Source organism: Glycine max, chromosome 14 (genome assembly GCF_000004515.6).
Source record: "Glycine max cultivar Williams 82 chromosome 14, Glycine_max_v4.0, whole genome shotgun sequence".
Lineage (NCBI taxonomy): Eukaryota > Viridiplantae > Streptophyta > Magnoliopsida > Fabales > Fabaceae > Glycine > Glycine max.
In genome coordinates this window covers 45,212,778-45,233,074 of record NC_038250.2, presented here as the reverse complement: position 1 = coordinate 45,233,074, position 20,297 = coordinate 45,212,778, and the positions used below count along the sequence as shown (strand labels likewise).

General features: G+C 34.0%; 2 protein-coding genes across 2 annotated transcripts; both read right to left on the bottom strand.

Moving 5' to 3' along the window:
• Nucleotides 1–4,133: 4,133 nt before the first annotated feature.
• On the bottom strand, nucleotides 4,134–14,898 carry LOC100779084 (uncharacterized). The gene is made up of 22 exons (XM_003544189.5): nucleotides 14,342–14,898; nucleotides 13,406–14,005; nucleotides 12,803–13,014; nucleotides 12,593–12,664; nucleotides 12,385–12,519; nucleotides 11,268–11,386; nucleotides 10,875–11,183; nucleotides 10,180–10,267; nucleotides 9,995–10,100; nucleotides 9,788–9,901; nucleotides 8,795–8,958; nucleotides 8,563–8,683; nucleotides 8,163–8,387; nucleotides 7,887–8,077; nucleotides 7,290–7,457; nucleotides 7,072–7,177; nucleotides 6,723–6,860; nucleotides 6,291–6,455; nucleotides 5,975–6,175; nucleotides 5,428–5,622; nucleotides 5,250–5,321; nucleotides 4,134–4,503 (listed from the first exon to the last, which is right to left on the bottom strand). Exons 1-22 carry the CDS (start codon nucleotides 14,387–14,389, stop codon nucleotides 4,351–4,353), a joined length of 3,702 nt encoding a protein of 1,233 aa, XP_003544237.1. The 5' UTR covers nucleotides 14,390–14,898; the 3' UTR covers nucleotides 4,134–4,350.
• Nucleotides 14,899–17,380: 2,482 nt separating this feature from the next.
• On the bottom strand, nucleotides 17,381–19,028 carry LOC100778555 (glucose-6-phosphate isomerase 1, chloroplastic). Its single transcript, XM_041008929.1, has 6 exons — nucleotides 18,939–19,028; nucleotides 18,720–18,858; nucleotides 18,455–18,611; nucleotides 18,162–18,240; nucleotides 17,760–17,826; nucleotides 17,381–17,650 (listed from the first exon to the last, which is right to left on the bottom strand). The coding sequence occupies exons 2-5, from the start codon at nucleotides 18,726–18,728 to the stop codon at nucleotides 17,820–17,822; spliced, it is 252 nt and encodes an 83-aa protein (XP_040864863.1). The 5' UTR covers nucleotides 18,729–18,858; nucleotides 18,939–19,028; the 3' UTR covers nucleotides 17,381–17,650; nucleotides 17,760–17,819.
• Nucleotides 19,029–20,297: the final 1,269 nt, after the last annotated feature.

Below are 20,297 nucleotides of genomic sequence, written 5' to 3'. Positions count from 1 at the left end.
AAAACCCAGAAACCAATTGAAAGCCCTATGTTTCAAAACCTTGTTGTCATAGGAAACAATGGCTGCACCACTACACACTGGCCTTCAAAGCATGTTGAAGGCTGCAGTGGAATCTGTTCGCTGGGTTTATGGCATCTTCTGGCAACTTTCTCCACAACAAGTGTACGTAGTTATTAATTCACTTTATCCACGCAAATTGTCTCATGATAATGATTAATTAATTACTCTTGTGATTAATGTTGCTTAATTAGTCTTTGTAACCGACACATGCGTGTACTTTGTATGTGTGTATGAGTATGAGTGTAAGTGTATGCTTAATAATGAGTGTGACACATATTATATGTTATGTTAATTTAATAATGAGTGTATTTTGTATGTCGGTTACAAAGTACACGCATATACTTTGTAATGTATTTTGTAATCTACATATGCATGTATGCTTAATAATAAGTGTGACACATTATATGTTATGTTAATTTAGGATTCTGGTTTGGGGTGATGGATACTACAATGAAGCAATTAAGACTCGGGAAGACTATGCAATCAATGGAGGAGAGTGCTGAGGAGGCTTCTCTCCAAAGAAGCTAGAAACTTAGAGAATAGTATGAATCATTGTCCGTGGAGAGACAAGGAGACAAATGCGCCTATTCTAGGCCTTGTGCCCTTGTCCTTGGATGACTCAACAGAACCCAAATGCTTCACTTTGATGTGTGTCTCATTCTCCTTTTCTCCTGTTGGGTAAGTCATGTTGCATTATTTCTCATTATTATGTCTTTACTTAGAAATCTATTATAACTTAATTAATTTAACTTTATTGGTTCTTAAGATTCTTTTTAAATATTGAACTATATTGGATGTCATGAATTTTTCTTTCTGATAGGCCATTTTTCTAGATATGTATAGTTTCAGTCCATATTTCAAAGTTTCCTTTTGAAGATAAGTTGAACGTCCGTAGCTAGAGCAAAGGGATATACGTAGAACATCAATTGGTCCTGATATGAGATGGGTGCATGTATAATTATGTCAATTTAGACTTGAGTTTTTAAAATATTTTTATTGAGATTATATAAATAATTAGATTTTTATAAATTATAAAAATGAAAGGTTTGAATATCATGAATATTTTTATTAAAATAATGTATAGATCTTGTAAATATTTTCTTTTATCATACTACATAAATAATTTGAGTTAAAAAAGGTCTTTTTTTCTTAAATAACTAAAATATAAAAGGTTAAAACATAAAGTTACATATAAATTTGCATTTTCTCTTGGAACGATTAAAAATTATTTATATGAAATTCTAAAACTTTTAAGTTAATTTTTTGTTCCTAAAGAAAGGTAAAGAATAATAGACATGTCTTTGAGTATATTTATGTAAGTAAAGCAATTAGATGCATTTTGATATATTTGGGAAGCAAAAATTATGATATAGATCTTTTAGCTCAAAACTTGTATTTTTTTTATAAAAAAAACTAAATTTACTTTTATTTAATTTTACTTTGTCTAAATTAATCCTCTGAATTAATTTTATATATTTTCCCAAATAATTTGAATGAAGTTATTTATTATGGTGTCACTGGTGCATACAAAATAATAGTATCTTAGCTCAACAAAAGAGAAGTGACCAACTTCATATATGGGAGGCATTGATGTTTTCATAACAAATGCAAATACTGCAACACTTTCGGGATGCTTAGCAAAGAAAAAATGATTTTTCTGCGTAAATCAGTATAGTATTCGATTCATAAAAAATATAAATTGTTTTTTGTTTAAATTTAAGTATTTTATTAAATAGTGCTTAGTATTAGAAAAAATCAGCGCCTTTGTTCACCTAAAGAGGAGGGACCAAGCTCAAATATGGGAGGCATTGATGTTGATTATAAATATCAAAGGAAAATCATAATACAAAAAATGGAAGAAATTAAAAAATGCACTACTAAATTTAAATTAAAAAATGAAAAAAGATTAATATTAAAAGGTAACTATTTATCTTTTTCCTTCTTGTTTTCGTTTTCGATGTGCAAGAAGAAAGTAAAATAATTAATAAGATTTTTTTGTTACATAAACGTAAAATAATTAATAAGAGTTTAAAATGGTGTTTTTCTCTTCTTTTAAGAAAAAACCGCAACCTTTAAAATTAAAGGAGAAGACTTTCTTACCTTCGTTCTATAAAAGGTTTTTATAGAATTAAAAATAGTACTATTTAAATTAATGATTTGCATAGTGTATTTTTACATTTCAACTATAGATGGATCTATTCTGATTCATATAATAACACCGAATATTTTTTGTGATTAAAACATTATTTTTGGAAGGAATTCAAAGATATTTAAACTCTTATACATATATTTTATAGTATATAAAATAAAAATATTCATCTTAACAAGTTTTATGAACACACTTAAGAAGATTAATGCACTGGTTTGAAAATGGGATGTTATCACTTTTTGCCCTTAAACCGATCCGAACCTGGTTTTTATCAAGTGTAAGCCATCAAAATATCTGGTTTCTGAATACCAAATAAAATCCAGCCCTGAGTCCTCAATGACCATATTACAACATTCCATACCATACTCAAACTAATTGTTTCTCCTTCTCATTTATAATCATAGCCCAAACTTAGAAACGCCAATATCAGCTTGTTATACTATAGCAAACATTAATAATAAAAAAATTATATAAAATAAGAACATAATCAGAGTAAAGGAGGAAGAATTTCTCACCTTCTGCAGAGGGTGAAATCGTGGAATGGGAAAAAATCTGTCACCTGATTTTAATTTAAAGGCTTTATCTAAATAATCCCAACTAAATGGGATTAGACAAGTCCATCCTATGTTGTTTCTGTTGAAAAAATGTTAAGCACCGCGAGAATAATAATTTTTTAAATAATTCCCAATTTGTATACCTAAAACAACAAACTTAATTGTGATATTCTTCCTTTTGCTCTATTCTTTCTTTGCCCCCGTGACTTTATTATTCTTCTTCTTATTGTCTGAAACTTATTTTAAGAAATTTATTGATATTTAGAGTACTAGTTTAACACAATTTTCTCAGAGTGTGTTTGTGTGTGCACGCACTAGTGTGCATGCAATGTGTTCATGTGCGTGCATGCAGATTTAAAGTTTAGTGTTTAGGGTAAAATTCATATAATTCATGTAAATATTCATATACATAATAAAGTTAAAAATTAATAAATAATAAATATTACAGACACGTAATAATCTTGCATTGCATAATAATTTCTGACTAACTATGGCAGAAAATGAAAAACTTCAAGAGAAAATAACTCGCCTAGAGGAGTTATTTAATAGAGGAAGTCAATCAGAAGATGAGTACTTTTTTATTATTACATTGTTTAATAGATTGAATACCATAAATATTTTAGGCTTCCTTTTAAGATTCAACTCTGCAAAATTAGGCTGAATATTTATGGGAGCAGGTTATGGTTTTAGTAGGTTATTAGATCCCCGGTCACCGTTGAACAATAGACCCGTCCAAGTTTACTATTATCCCTATGTGCTATATTTTCATTTGTCTTTTTATGAAGAAACTGTTGCACTTCAAATCACTACAAGAAAGTTTACAATTTGTTACTAATTTTAAGAATAAAAATCATAGGTAATTTGTAGCTAATTAACTACATTTTAACTATCATTTATTTTGGTCATTAATATTGAAATTAAATTAATCTCCACTGTTACACTTTATGCTGTAGCTCCCACGCGTTATGAGGATGTATGAATTTTGATTATTGAACCAGAATGGTGATTTCTGTTTGTTAGAAAGGTATTTTCTATGTTAGAATACACAAGTTAATAGCATGAATTTAGATTTTGTAAAAACTAAGGCTTTCATTCAAATACTGTAACACTTTTTTCATTTAAAAGAAAAAGCATGATTGTGTGGCTTCTAGACTCAATTTGGGTTCATGAACCTTGTTATGATCATTTCTTATCATAAAAATCAACACTAATTCTTATTGTACAAATAAATTTGTAATTAAATGATAATGTAATAAACCTTTATACTGTCAGAGCATGTTATTTAGTTAACATATTAGTTATAAACAAAATATTAGTGCCATTAGACACTGCCACTAGTTAATCAAAAGGCCAAGGTTTGATTAATAGAATGCAAAAAACTAATTAATTATATATATTACTACTACCAAGTATTACAATGAGTAATTTACTGTATATATACCATGTAAAAAAAAATCACTATTCCCATTGAAAAGCACATCAATCAATTCTGGGAGCAGTTGAGTTGCTTACTCCTACTGCAAAATTGGTGATCCATTCTCTTTACCCCCATGTATTCCTCTCTTCATATTTACATGTAGAATTGGCCTAATAGTAAAAAGTGTTGTCCTTGTGATTGGGAGCATCCTTGCATAGCATGGAACGAACTTCCATGATGGATCTAGGTGGCTCCAGGTCTTTCTCATGCAATGCATTTCCTAGAAGCTGTTGCATTTGTGAAGCAAAGGTATCATCCAAAATCTGCACATATTACTTCAGGTCAGACATCACAGCACAAAATAGATCACATAGAAACTAGACAAGGGATGCATTTTTGGCACATTCACTACTCTAATCAATCTACAACAATGTTCTTTGGGACCTTAAAATCTCATGGAAAGAAACATGCATTTTTTGTTTTGGTATCTAACTAAGCAAATACACTGTTATATCAAATCAAGATTAAGTACTGGTTTAGTTTAAGAGTTAAGTAATGTGAAACACATAATTTACATTGGAATGTGTGCTTTTCATTAGAAAGTGTGAAAAATAATTTCATAACTTCGAAACAATCAAGGGCTAAATTCACTACTCTAATCAATCTACAACAATGTTCTTTGGGACCTTAAAATCTCATGGAAAGAAACATGCATTTTTTGTTTTGGTATCTAACCAAGCAAATACACTGTTATCAAATCAAGATTAAGTACTGGTTTAGTTTAAGAGTTAAGTAATGTGAAACACATAATTTACATTGGAATGTGTGCTTTTCATTAGAAAGTGTGAAAAATAATTTCACAACTTCGAGACAATCAAGGGCTAAATTCACTATGTCAAAATCGATATGGTATCAGTAGTCTTTGATGCCTAAAAATTCAAGGACAGACACATGCATTTTTGTTTTAACGAAACAAGCAGTATATAAAAGAACATCTTTGTCATTCTTCCTCACTTAGTACAAATAAAAACACACTGTTAACAAATTAAGCTGTTAGGTAGCTACTTACAGAAACGGCGACCATTGAACCTTTGTACCACGATCTATTCTCTTTTCTGTTCTCCAAGAAACTTAAAATTTCCTGTTAAATAGAAATACAATTATTATGATGCAATTAATATCTTAAGAGTCTGAAATCTAAAAATGCTCAAGGCAGGGCAACGAAATCCAGATGAAAGTGAACTGACCTGTCCCATACGATCCCAATAGCCTCGACATATGGCAATGAAAACATGAGTCTCAAAGACAGTGTGCAGGTGACTTATGGTACTAGCCAACTGATCTTTCAGTGGCTGCATTCTAGTTCTTAAATCAGACTCCACCACAGTTTCCTTTGAATCTTGAAGAATCTTTTTTAATTTTGTGGTATTCTGTAACTTTGCCTGGAACAATATAGAAGATGATATTAGGATACGTGAATACTTTATTAACATTATTCTGAAATGGGAACAAAAAATTGAGATATCATACACCGCATAAATATGAAGAAAACAGTAACTTCCCAGGCGCAACCGAAATTAGTCACATTTGCAATTTAATAGTAATATTCTGGTGTCAGTCATATACAAACTCTGCTGAGTATTACTCCATTATAAAAACCAAAAAATTGAGTATCAGAAATTTAGAATATTTGAAACATTGATATGTGCATAAATATCCTAACTGCAGTAGTGCTCTACCTACTTAAGTTAAATATCCTAACTACAGTAAATTTGCTTTCCAAAGGCTACTAACATTCTCTGCAAGTTTCTCCACAATAGCTTGCACGTAATTCCTGAACTTTGCTCTCAGCATCACTGTCACCTCACTAAGTCGCTCACCAGGTGTCGTGTTTCCAACATGTGGCAAGCAAGAACCCCATGTCTTGAACTGGGATTCAATCCTAGGGCGCAAGCTGTCGAGCATTCTCTTCAAGGAATTCAAAAGAATTCCAAGCTGAAAAAAGTGACATAAGTTCAAACAAAGTATAAAACATTTGCTTATCAAAAAAACAAAAACAAAATATATACAAGCCAGAAGAACACTTGAGTTTTTCAGAAATTCAACTCACCTCATCAGGAACCACATAGGCACATGTAGATCGTTTGGCAAGTTTTTGAACATATTTATTAAGCCCAAATTTCTTAGGACCCATGCTTTCTTTGAGAGGAGATAATACATCCGCATATTGTTTGTCTAAAGCTTCCACAATGGCCTTTTCAATATCAGCAATGGCCTGTTGCCAATTTTTTTCAAAAAAAAATAAAAAACCAAACTCATCCTTCAATCTTTTGTCCATCTCATACAATAAGACACTTAGTATCAAGGAATAAAAACTCCAGTGCTAAAATATGCCTTTTTATTATGAGCAATAATTAAAAAAAAAAAAAAACTTATCATAGGTATTTGCTTATAGGAGAGATCAAAAGATGAAAATGGAAATGAATAGCATCTGGAATTCACGGGGGAAAAAGGGGGAAAGAAATAATAGGAACTGGCATACATTCTCTAAGACCAAGGTATATTCTGGCCAGCGGCAAATGATGACCTCGTAGTCTGTCAATGTCTCCTTCAGCCGCTCATACATATCATCAACAAAGGGAGTAGTAGAATGTTGTGTTCTAACTCCTGACCATTTCACCTGCAACAGCATTTAGATTTAAGACAACCCCGCTGTCACAAAACAATTTACTACTGAAGTGATGCAGCAGTTAACATATGACCAGTTTTGAAGTATCCTTCAAAATCAAATGGTTCATTGAAACCTAGATCACCTAAAGGGAATATGATGAAGTCCTGAAGACACAAAATGGAATATGACAATATTATTGTGATATGTTAAAAATAAATACCTTATCTAATTTGCACGACTCCAGCAAAGATAGACGTTTATCTTGTATCCAAACAAGAATATACAAATGGAACAACTCTTTTGCGTCTACTCCACCTTTGATAGAACTAAGAAGGAAATAAAACAAGTTAGACTTGCGTAATAGTAGGGATTCGTTCTAGGACTTAAAACAGGGCTATACTCCTAGTCTCTCCAACTAAAAAGCATAGTAGCACTTACTCAATACCCCAGCTTACAAGATCTCTCTGAAAATCTGATGTGGCAATAACAAGTTCTGCCACAGGTGATGATGGGCCCATTGGTGGACAAGATATGAGGAAGGCTCTTAATCTGTTGCAAAGCTCTGTGCTGTATATGGAAGCAGAAAGATTTGGCAGGTCCACAAAGCTGCGAAAATATCGAACCAGCTACATTAGAACCTTTAACCTACAATAGTAGTTAGACAAACTAATATAACACGCAAGAATACTTAAAACTAAAGAAGATGAAGTTTGAAATGCATCTAATAAAGCAATTAAAATGATGATTGGGTATGCCTGAGCCAAGCTTAAAACCAAAGTAATCATTTTACTAAGAAAGGTAAGCTGCCACATGTGAATACAGATTCAAGATATAACAGTTGGGGTTAAAGAGACCAAAATAAACAGTTAAACAAGTAAAATACAAAATGCAATAAACAAGAACAAAGACCAAAATAAAAATAAAATAGTTAAGTTGTTTAAGAGTGAACATAAAGATGAGAAATGATACACATAACCAGCATCAAAATTCTAGCAAACTAAATACATAGAAGATGCTTTGAGAAACAAATAATACCTAGGAAGTATATTTTGATTATGAATCTGGATATCTGTATGGATCTCATTTCTAAGATTTATACATAGGGTTTTCATCTTCTGGTAAGTAGTAGACATAGCCATGCCATCCATCAAACTGCTTTCATTATTTTGTGTAATATATTCATCTGTTTCACTCAGGTGCCTCTTGGACCTCTTTTTTGCAGCAACCTGGGAAGATACTAGTTGTCAAATAAATTTAAATGTGAATACAATTAGCAATTGACAACATAAAAGAAACTCAAGTTTCTCTAACCTGGAAATAATGACAAAATGCAGTTTGAGCCTCAGGAGATAAGATATCATGAAGAAGCTTGTAGAGTTTAACAGCAGGTTCCAAGGCTGGTGCTGCTTGACCAGTTGCTGGTCTGAAAACCTCTATGATGCCCGAGAAAGAAGACTCATCAAGTGATTTATAATTCTCAAAAACAAGTGTAAGTATCTGTTCAATTTGATCCTTGGTCTCTCCTAGTATTCGGTTCTGGAGATGAACCAAAAGCATACCATGTTAGACATGACAAAATAATAATGAATTTAGTAGCAAGCAAATGCTACCAAAACAATCAGTTCAAGTATGTTGACAGCATCTAAAATACAGTACATTGCAGTGAGCAGTTGAAGTTATAATCACTTGAATTAAAAGATGTCAATGCTACCTCCTGGTGGCTCAAAGAAGTCTTGCTATTGCCTTTCATGATAACAGGTGCTAGCAGGTTATACACCAAGTTGAGGCAGTCTGCTGTAGGTGTAGCCACATCCATGACATAAGATAGATATCTATTTAAACAGAACGTTATGAACACCATTAGTATAATTAGAAAAAGTGTGAAACTACACATATAAGAAATCAAATATTCAGGGGAAAAGTGCAAATCCACTTCACTTTACCGCAGCTTGGTATATATCTCAGATACCCCATAATAGGATGCAAACTGTGTCAAAAGCCATTTCCATGGACCTTGCAACAATAGATTCCTTTGCTGAAATCCCTGGATTTTCATTGCAACTTCCATAACTAAGTCATACGCAACTGTCTCTGCTACAGAACCGTACTGGGATTGCAAGAAAAGACAATAGATTGTGAATACACAAGGCACAATATATTAGAAAACTCAAGAATTTTAAATAGCACATCATTGAGCAAATGAATACTCCAACATAAAGCACATGAAACATTTTCATTTTCCCATTTCTGATATGTTGTCAAAAAAATAATGATATCTTTGTTTCTTTTTGCATTTTCTGTTGAGGATACATACAAGAAAGGAAAGGGGGTTGGCAGAGAGTGACACCTGCCTATGAATTGAAAAAAATAGGGCCAATACTATTTGAGAAATGTTTCCTGTTTTCCTTGTTTTCAGGACCGCTTTTCCTATACAAATCATTGAAAACAAGAAACAGAGTATGTCTGATGGCAACATATCATGGCAGACAAACAAACAATGTGGCAATTTTGTAATTGTCTTTGAAACTAAACAGATCCTTACATTGCATCTAAGCTAAACTGTAAAATCACACAATTTGTCTGATGAATGAATGTAAATAAAGTTTAACATTAAAATCAAAATAATTTTTCAAATAGTATTATATTTTTGGCAGCCCAAAAACACAATGGCTTGTAACGTTATCATGTAAATTCAGTTCTAGATATCATAACATGGATTCTAAAAAATAAAAATAACTTCAATTATCTATATAAGAAGCCCTGGGAATTTACCAGGCGATATGATTATCTTTTCTATTTTAAATAATTTATCAGTTAGAAAAATCCCTAGTTTTTTTATGGTGGTTTAAGAAAGAACAGCTCACAAGATCTGAGGCTCTCACTGCTACAGCTTATAGGTCCACAAAAAAAATAACTCACTGTTCACATTAACTAACCTTAAGATGACTATTGTCATCTGCACTTGTTGAATAATTTATATACAGTTGTAACTTGCCCACAAGCTCATGGTCTGGTTCACGATAAATAGGCCACCAGCGTAATTTGTCAGCCTGTTTCAGTTGAACATGAATTCTATCATGAAAAATCATCACTCATGACAGGCACCAATAACATCCAGAAAAATAAGCAACATACAGTATTACCGGATCGTCAGCAATAGCAGCCACTTGGACAAGAACACGGCCAAAATGCTTTCCCTTGGAATCTTGAACTTCAACAATCAAATCATCTCCAAGGCTATCTGGAAAACTGTACAATTATTCAGAAATTTATTCAAGAGGTACAATCATAAAAGATTAAAAAGACAAAACAAACAAGTAAAACTTACAACATATGGACTTCACTAGATCCAGGCTGCAACCTTATTGCATCTTCTTCAACTGTGCTTTTCAGCCTCAAGAAACATGAGTATGTCTCTGATCACATGCATAGATAGAAAAATAAATAAAGCGGACAAAGCCCAGGCAAAAACCAAACTAGTGAAATGAGAATCAGGTAGGTGCATTTAGAACAGCAACATCATGAATCACAGACTCAAGTAATAAAACATGTAAAGAAGTATAAAAGTCAACCGAAGATCCACAAATTCAGCAATAACTCATATAATAAAATGGAAAGGAATAATTTTTCTTAACTCAAGCTGTAAACAGAAATACCATCCAAAGGAATCTCTCATAACCATTAAGGTTAGTTTCAGCCAAGGAGTATACCTTATAGCTAGAGCACAATTCTTTTTTCTTAGTAATAAAAAGTTGAGAGAAAGTTTCCCAAATATAAGGTCAGGGAAAGACACACTTGTCAATGAGACCTTACAGATCACAATAGAAATTGGACGACTTTTATGTTGACTCTATTCAATCTTATTTCTACCTTTATGTCAACCTCTAGCTACAATGCAATTTTAATTTTAATTGTGATAAGAATGTTATTATTACAGAATCCTGACTAAGGACTAAGGAGTACCACAACCAACAATGCATAGTGATAATGAATAATTATAATGAATGTTGCATTCTTACATACCTTGCCCAACTTCATAGGATGATGAATTATTCCTTAGAGTTGTTACAACACCAACTTTCAGGAGTCCAGACACCTGTTGTATGTAGCGGGTGCTCGCATGCACGTATGCCAAGCTCTGTCGAGCCAAGGAACCATTTGCAGGCAAACGTGGTAGAAATCGAATTCTTCTGAGAGCTTGCCATCCAGCAGATAGTGATGATTGCAAATTGGAGAAACGGTGTCGCACGGATTCCATTTTAATGTTGTGCGTCATGATTGATGACATGCTACAGCCAGTAGGAGGGTCCAAGCCCATTTTAACTTTACGAACTGCAAAGTGAAGAAAGTCTCAACAAAGACTCGCTTGGAATAAGTTAAATAATTTTATTAGTAAAAGATAACATGAGAATGTACCTTGCACCTTCATCTTGCCAATAAGTTTTTTGGGTTTTGGAGCAACACCCTCACTGGAAGGCTCTGCATTGCACTTCACCATTAGTTCATCTTCAGATTGTAATAGTATCTGTCGCAATCTACATATTCAAAAACAAAAATCCAATAAAAGCCAAGTAGTTGTCAAGTACCAACTATTAAAAAAACTACAGTTAATCTACATATTCAAAAACAAAAAACCAATAAGAACCAAAGTAGTTGTCAAGGACCAATTAAAAAAAAATTTAGTTAAATAGAGGCATGTGAATGGTTTTATATATATCACACTTCATTCACACAAGCCATTTAAACTTTGAAGACAATACTACAAGCCAACTCTCCTTATGCTGAAGATCAACTTTTATTTAGAAGAATGAGGGCAACAACGATCAAACTACCGATCACTTGGTCAGAGTCTATGGTACCATGCTAAGGACCAACATCCCCAAAAGCATAAGATGTTAGGTGAAGGCAGTTTTATATCTAACAATAGTAACAGTTCAGAAAATGAATCAAGGACAACATTGTTAGTCAGAATATAAAGGGGATTGAGCATAGATTAAGAATTGGAATTGCAGTGAATCAATTTCATTTTATGCCAAGAAGGTCTACAATAGAAGTTATTTATCTTCTATAGGAGCTAATGGAAAGGTACCAAAGCAAAGTAAAAGACTTGCATATGGTTTTTAATGACTTGGGGAAAGAATAAGATCAAGTGCCAAGTTGTGGAAAGCTTTGGAAAAGAAAGGCGCCCATTGGCTCAAATATGGTTTTTATTATCCTATTTGCTCCTGAACCAGCAATTTTTCTGAATGGAATCATGCAAGCTCAATGTTTACTTGTTTCACGGTTGCAGCAAAATATAGTTTTTTTAAAAAATGTTCTGGCCAGACTCAGCATTGCATACTGAATACCTGTTTTAGATTCTCAAGATATTATCTACTCATGGTACCAGACCATGTACAGTCAACAACACTTATTTATACTCATAGATTATACACAGCAGCGTAAAGCAGTAGCATCTTTACCAGAACTAAATACATCAAGACTCGAGGAAGGAGAGGGAAGAAAGAGCAGTGGAGGAAGAGCCTTAACTTACCCAAATGCGTCCCTAAGTAAAGCACATTCATTTTCCAAAAACATAGGAGCTTCCATGCACTGCATTGCCCAAGCATGAAGGCAAAGACGCACACAAGCATCATATGCAATCACTCCATGCCATGGCCCAAGAGCACTGAAATGAATTTACATATTAGCGCACATTCAAAGAGAAAAGTATTCAGCACAATGAAAAACACATGAAATACCTTGCATGAAATGTTGGAAGGCGAGGTGGGTGAGAATTTGAAGATGTAGCAGCCTCTGAACCAGTAGCAGTTCTGTGAACATAAATCGAGATTAAATAACATCCGATTGCTATACATTCCTATAACTTGTTTGGCTGGGAAGGCATGCACTTTTAAAGAGGTTAAAGAACTCAAATGTTGAGAGATACAATTATTATCAAATATACAAACCTAGCAAATTGGTCAGGGCTCCCATTTTCGACATGGTTTTCTATCTTATCCCCGGACATGGATTTCAAAGAACTTGATTCCGCTTTATTTGGAGTAGCATCAACTCTTGAAGCAGGAATTTCCTCATGTGTTTGTCTGATCTCTTGAGTAGAACCAGCAAATGGGGGTGCACTGGGAATGTCATCCTCCTCATCATCAGATATTCTTCCATTCTGGGGATTTCATAACACAATTCAAGAAGTTAGACTAATTTTCAGCAATACAGTTGTATACTAGTGGGTAACCAGTGATGTGGCTAACCAGTGATAGTGGGTAATGCAGTATCTGTCTTATCAAATATATATTTTAAATTACTGTGGGAAGTAGTTTGCATGATCAAATTCATATTAATTTGTAAAAAAATATGCTATTCTAAAAACAATATTTTTATAACCATTTTCATAAATAAATAAAAAATCAGTATTACCAATTATTCTAAAAGAAATATCAGGTACAAAAGTTACAAAAAACTTTCTTAGCCACAGTCATAGCATTTTCAGTAGTACCGTAGGCACATTACAGCCGTGCACTTCAATAATCTATATCATAGCCACCATTCCATACCTTCTCTGCAGCACTTTTCACATTCATCCTTGAAGGCACACTAGAAGCATACCCTTCAGATAAATAAGTTCTACCTCTTGGCAGTGCTCCATTGATACTTCCTCCTACCTGTGTGGTAGAGAATTCGGAGCTGGCTGCAGAATCCGATGAATCATCCTCTGTGAAGCCACTCTGCCTTACATTTGTTGCCCCCCTCATCAATGGATCCCTCACAGTACCAGGTCTCCCAACCAATGTTTCCCTGGAAGAACTGACCTCGGAATATGTATAATCACTTGCATACCGGGGTCCAGTGAGGTTCCCATATCTCCTAGCAGCACCATTGGGGACTCTTCGGTCTTGCGGTGACGAATCCAATGAATACCTGCCACCATAAACCTCCTCCTCCGATTCGATGCTGTCGTCATTATCAGAATTTGAACCGCTGTCGCCAGTCTCACCCAGCATAACTGTTGATACAGGGATTGCATTAGCAGGAAGATGCCCACTTCTGAATTTTGATGGGGGCGGTAACCCAAACCCTCTGCCAGCACCACTTTTCATCCCACTGATGGGATCATTGCGAGATCTCAATGCAGTGTTTGAGAACGGGACTTCCTTCTAATCACCAACAAGGACAAAACAAATAATCAGAATTTTCACAAACACTAATGTGATCTCAAGGTGAACTTGGAGAATGAAGCTTCCCTCTAAACACTAACCCACAAAAAGAAAAAAACCACAACATTACAAACATTAACGTGACCTCAATGTAGTGGTAATGTTGTTCCGGAGCACCAGCACAACAATTAAAACAAAAAAAAAAAAAAAAAACAAAAGCACAACTTTACAAATATTAAGCCGAATTTAGAAAACCCCATTTTGATACACCCTTAAAAAAAATCAAACTTTAAGAAAGCAAATCAAAAGGGTGGGGGATTAACGAGTGAAGGTTACCTCTCTAACCCATCGAAGTGCATTTCTGTCAAGGCCTTCGGTGAACATCTTAACCTAACCGCCGAAATCTCAAATAAGCAACCCTTTGATGCAAATGCACTTCCAAATGAAAGGCCTAACACAAAAGACGCAGCTTTTGGTTAAACAAAGCAAAAGGGTGCTACAAGGAACGAAGAAAACTATCGCATTCTGACAAGTATAAGAACACAAGGTTAAAGGGTTTTGCAGCACAGAGGGTACCAAATGGCAAAAAAGAAACTCTGGTGGAGAGAGTGAGTGAGTGAATAGAATAGAAACTAGAAGAGCCTAATGGGGTGCGAGATTTGAGGGGAGAGAAAAAGGGGTTTGCTTACTCAAAAAGCTTCCTTTTGTTAGCACTCACTAACTCTCAGAAACAGAAGAAACGACCCACAAAACTCAAAAGCGTTCTATGCTCTGCGCTGCGGCCTTGTTGTCTCTTTCATTTTGGTGGGTTTGCACTGCAGTGCACTAATGTATTCTTTAATGATCTAATAACACCAAATGATGACCGTTTATATTGTAAATAAAAATACGATGATGTTACTAAGGAAGTATTCTGTAATATATCATAACAATATTTTGTTTATTATTGTAAAAACTCTGACGTAAATGTTGCTAAATAATCTTGATGATGTTCTTTTATTGATGGAAAATTTTAAAATCTTACTCATTAATAAACACCTAAACTAATATCGAAAATATACTTTAAATAGTAATCTTAAAATCAAATCAATTTTTTTCGATCTTAGCTTGATATCAATTTAAAATTAGGAAGATCAAGTTTATAATTTAATATTTTAACATGATATATTTTCTTTACAAGATTATTATGAAAAAAATATTTTTTGAGAAAAATTAAAAATAAATACTAGAAGTTTATAACAACTCCCATCACATACATACTGTATAACTAATTAAATTAGATTTTGTGTGATGAATTTCTATTATTGTTGTAAGACTTTTTTTTAGTTTTTCCTTAAATGAAAATTATCAGTTAGATGTCTTTATTAAATATATACTTAAATTATTATCAAACATATTTAAAAAACATGAATTTAATTGAAAACACACTTCATACATATCAAAATCTGAATAGGAACGTTTTCCAACATATATTATTAAAATATGTGTGATAATAGAAACTAGAAAGTTTTGATTTAAACGCGACGTATTATGAACACGATTGTGCTACTACGACGCCGTTTTCTCGGCGTGAAAGGACGACCACTTACACTTATTTTACTGATTTATCACCGACTTAAAAGGGTAAAAAAAATTCGCTGACGGGTCCGAAAATAAAGCGCACGTATTTTTATATAACAATAAGATACGTAGTTTTATTAATTTGCTTTTAATTGAGCTTTTATATATATTTAATTCAAACCAACATTAAAGATTGGGTCGAAACTCGAACGTTGTAGTGGGGCCACTTTATGGTCTTTTGTCTTTAACAATAAAAAAATTCGCACTTGTGCTTGAGGGGAAAAAAATGAGCAAAGGAGCAAAAGGGGTCCCCACGTGGCACATGCAGATGGTGGTGGGTCCCACTTAACCCTAATCTATGTTTTTGTTATGTTCATATGTTGTTGTTTGCTACAACCAAAACAGCCACTGGCATGGCACAACATGGTTAGGACGGTGAATGAGTGGATCGTGTCATAGGGAAAATTGTTGTCACAGCCAACAAGAGGAATGAATATCCTTCACGTTGAAGGCTAAAATCATGAAGGATTGTTATAACTTATAGCCTGTGAAGAACGACGTTAATTTGAAATTTTTTGAATGTCAATATAACGATAAACTTTTCATGATATTTGACATTTTCCCATTTCAAATGTTTAATCATGACATTATCATGTTGACTTAGGAGTCGCAATGGTACTTGGTTGGTTGTTACCTTATGAAATAATGAATGATCCACGTGCCACCAAACTTTTTTTAATTTTATTAATGAACACCTCAGCTAGAAGAAGCCTAGAACCCACATAAGAATAAGAATAAAAAAGGAATAGAATTAAATAAAATATACCCGTTATGGTTTTTTGGTAATAATGGAGGAATGTAGCTGCGGAAGTTATGTTAGAGAAGATGGGTCATATTATAGGCATGGTGAGGTGTGGTACACCTGAGCATCCATTCAGCACAATACAAGGTGCAATAGCAAGAGAGACGTTTTAGTGTTTTACATTAAAGTGGATAATATATGAACGCGTTTTGATTTATTTATTTTTAAACTTTAGATAGCCAAGCAAGTAGGCAACAGTGTTTAAATTTCAATTGACAGCTGCGTGTGAAAGTTTCATTTGTTAGGTGACAAATAATTGAGAATAAAAAAAAATCATAGACAGAAGAATGAGACAATTTAGTCGAACAATCTTTGAATCGACCCAATTGTTTATGCTTATTGCCTGATAGAAACATATTACGTTCAATTGTCCTCTTCAGTGGCTTTATTAGGTACAACATCTAATATTAACTCATGTTGCATACGTTAGCAAGAATTATCATTACATTATATAAAGTAGATATTAAAAGAAATGATGTGATCTTACACGATTTTTAAGATAAATTTATTTGTATTAAAAAATTATTTTTAAGCAAGCCCGGAAAATTCATTTGTCAGGATTTCAACTCAGAAGCAAACAGTTGTGACTAAGTGAGCAAAACATGACTGGCTGAGGATACACACATGTAAAGGAACCGAATTAAAGTAGCATCACACATTACAATATATTTCATGATCTGAATCACATGGCCCTTTTGCAATGTACTGTTTGTGCCTAATCGGCTAATCTTATTCTATCATCAACAACTTATCTAGAAAAGGCTCATCGAATTTTCTGGTAAAAGTAAAAGGTCGCCAGTTTCATTAAGATCAGCTTGCTTAGTTATATATTGCTAACCTGATTCTCCATTTCGTTATATGATACATTCAAATGTTTAAATTAAATATGACTCAAATAGATCACCAAAACTCAACCACCCTTTCAAAAAAAAGTTTGTCTAAATAAATTTAAATATAAAAAAAATCATCTTCATTGTAGATGGAGAGATCCAACAACCAAAACAATTTATTGCAACCAGCTTCCTTTCTTTTGATGGGTATACAAACACATCTATACCATTATGGAATGAGGATTTCATTAGTCTAACTCAAGCATACAGTTCATCAAGATTACACTCTCCAAGAAAAACCTTGATGCTCCTCGGAGAACCACAGTTACCTTCAGCAATCAGTGCTCTGTCGTTGGCAGCCATATGAGCAATGATCTTGTAAATCATTTCAATCTAAAGAAAAAGTTAAAATGTTACTGAATAGATCAGACTCGGTTCTTAAATGAGGTGATTAATAAACCTAAGTTGGGAAATTAACAGAGGGGGAGCAATGAGTATATACATCTTCTGCGGCATGGCAAAGGTCAGCTACTTCTTCAAGTGTCAATGGTTCGACAGGCTCCTAGCAGCTGAAGATAAAACAGATAAATAGTAATCAGTGATGGATTTAACCGAAAAATACATTGGTAAATACTAAGGATGCTAGATACAAAAGCTCAGTATGAATTCCAGATATTGATCCTCAGTCTTATTATTTTTAATAGTGAGCATATAACATGCACAACATTGGAATCTAATCCTGAGCCACAAGAAGGGCAATCATCTCAAAATTTAATAACGAAAATTCAAATACGCTTCTATGTTCTTAGTTCTTACTATAAGTCAAATGCACATGCCCGTATATTTTTTAATATTTCTTGCTAAGACAGAGAAGACTGATGTATACAAACATAGTACACTGTACCTTGCTTCATTTAGCACTGCCAATACCCGCTTCTGAAGTGCTAACACTTCTCCTGCAGCTTTCTTACCAGCTTCCACACCTAATTATCAGATTCAGAAGCGGTTAAATAAATGACAATGATGACACAAATTTAGTCACTAATAGAATAAAACAATTTAATTTGCATCACTCAAACTTCCAAACCAACATAGAGCATCGACCACATTACATGACAAGTAAAGAGCAATTCCAATATTTTACTGACATCCATAAATCCTAAAACAGACTAAAGAGATCAAATGTTTACAGCTTACCAGGTTGGTGATAAGCATTTATGTTAACAAGCGAGGCATATATTCCAACTGCCCGTTCATAAAGGGCTATAAGGGCACCAACTGATCTGGGTGTCACTTCTTGCACTGTGACAGTGATGGATTCACGGTTATTGGCATACAGGGCTGACCTTGTTCCCTGTAGAAACTTCACTTTTTAGCACTATGTAAACATAACTAACCACATCCAATCTTAAATAGAATCACCATCAAATGCAATGAGAAATAATTGATTAATAGGTCAGACCTGTAGCATACCAAACAGGTAGTCGCCACATGTGACACCTTGCTAAAGCTCCCAATCATGACCAAGTGGTCTATCACGTAGCACCTCAATGAATGTCACAAAAAAATTATGCACACCTTCCCTCAGTTGCTGAATGTAGCTGTTTTGGGTAAAACTTTTATTAAGCAATTCAAACCAAGAACTATGCAAAACAAACTTTAAACTAGAATTAAAACTCACGCATGCTGATCTGTGCTTCCTTTATTACCATAGACACTAATTCCTTGATTAACCTGTGGAATCAAATTAATTCATGAAGATTTGATATGTTTAAGATTAAACAGTCACAAAATTGTGACGTAACATGTAGCATGAAAGATCCATCATCCTAGGATCAATAGGGATGTAAATCCAAACTAGGAAACTTTATCAACAGCATGTCAATCAAGTTGATGATTGATATATCCCAGGTATGATAAAAGCAGGTGAGTTCCATCTAAAAGTGAAATGTGTACATCCTACATGATTACAATTTACAAAACTATAGATATTACGAGTCCATTCAGCTTTTTCTAGATAGAAGCAGCTGTAAACTGATTAAACAAAGATCTTCTCGCATTTTTACCCAAAAATGCAAGACAAAGTATGAAAATAATGATTGTCTGATTTGTTACACACCACATTTACATACCCGATTACCATCCAAGTCAAACTCCTTGCCTAGAGATTCCATGACCAACTGCTGCTGTATCTACTAAATAATAGCAGGCTGTCCTTATACGGAAGGATAACCATATCCTGAGGAATAAAAAGGAGGAGAAGATCATAATAAGCAATAGTGGCATGAAACAGAAGAGAAGGCAGATGCTAATCATTCATAAACTATTGCTCTATGATCCATACTTTTGATCTAGAGTTACTATTTACATCATGTAATAGCCCCCCACAAGCTGGACTATGAATGTCTAATAGGCCAAGCTTGGAAATCAATGAATTGAAGGAAGGAGCAGGCAATGGCTTGGTAAGTACATCTGCCAATTGTGCAGCAGAAGAAACTGGCAGGAGATGAATGAGGCCAGTTTGTATTTTCTCACGAATGACATGACAGTCAATTTCAATATGTTTTGTCCGCTCATGGAAGATGGGGTTGTGAGCAAGATAGATAGCACTCTTATTATCACAGTAGACTGAGATAGGTTGATCAAGAGAGATGTGAAGATCCTTGAACAAATACTGCAGCCATAGTAATTCACAAGTTAAGCTAGCCAAAGCTCTATATTCTGCTTCTGAACTTGACCGGGATATTGTGGACTGCTTTTTGGATTTCCAAGACAGCATAGATGTGCCAAGAAAGACACAGTAACCAGTCACTGATCTGCGAGTAGCAGGGCAACTTGCCGAATCTAAGTCTGCAAAACCAGAGAGTTTGTGTGGAGGAGGAAGAATAGAACAATCCCTTGGCAGGAGCACTTTTGAGATATTTAAGGACTCTAATTGCTGCTGAGTGATGAACTTGTAATGGCTGAGAGATGAATTGACTAAGTTGCTGAACAATGAAAGCAATGTCATACCTGGTTGTAGTTAAATATAAAAGTCTGC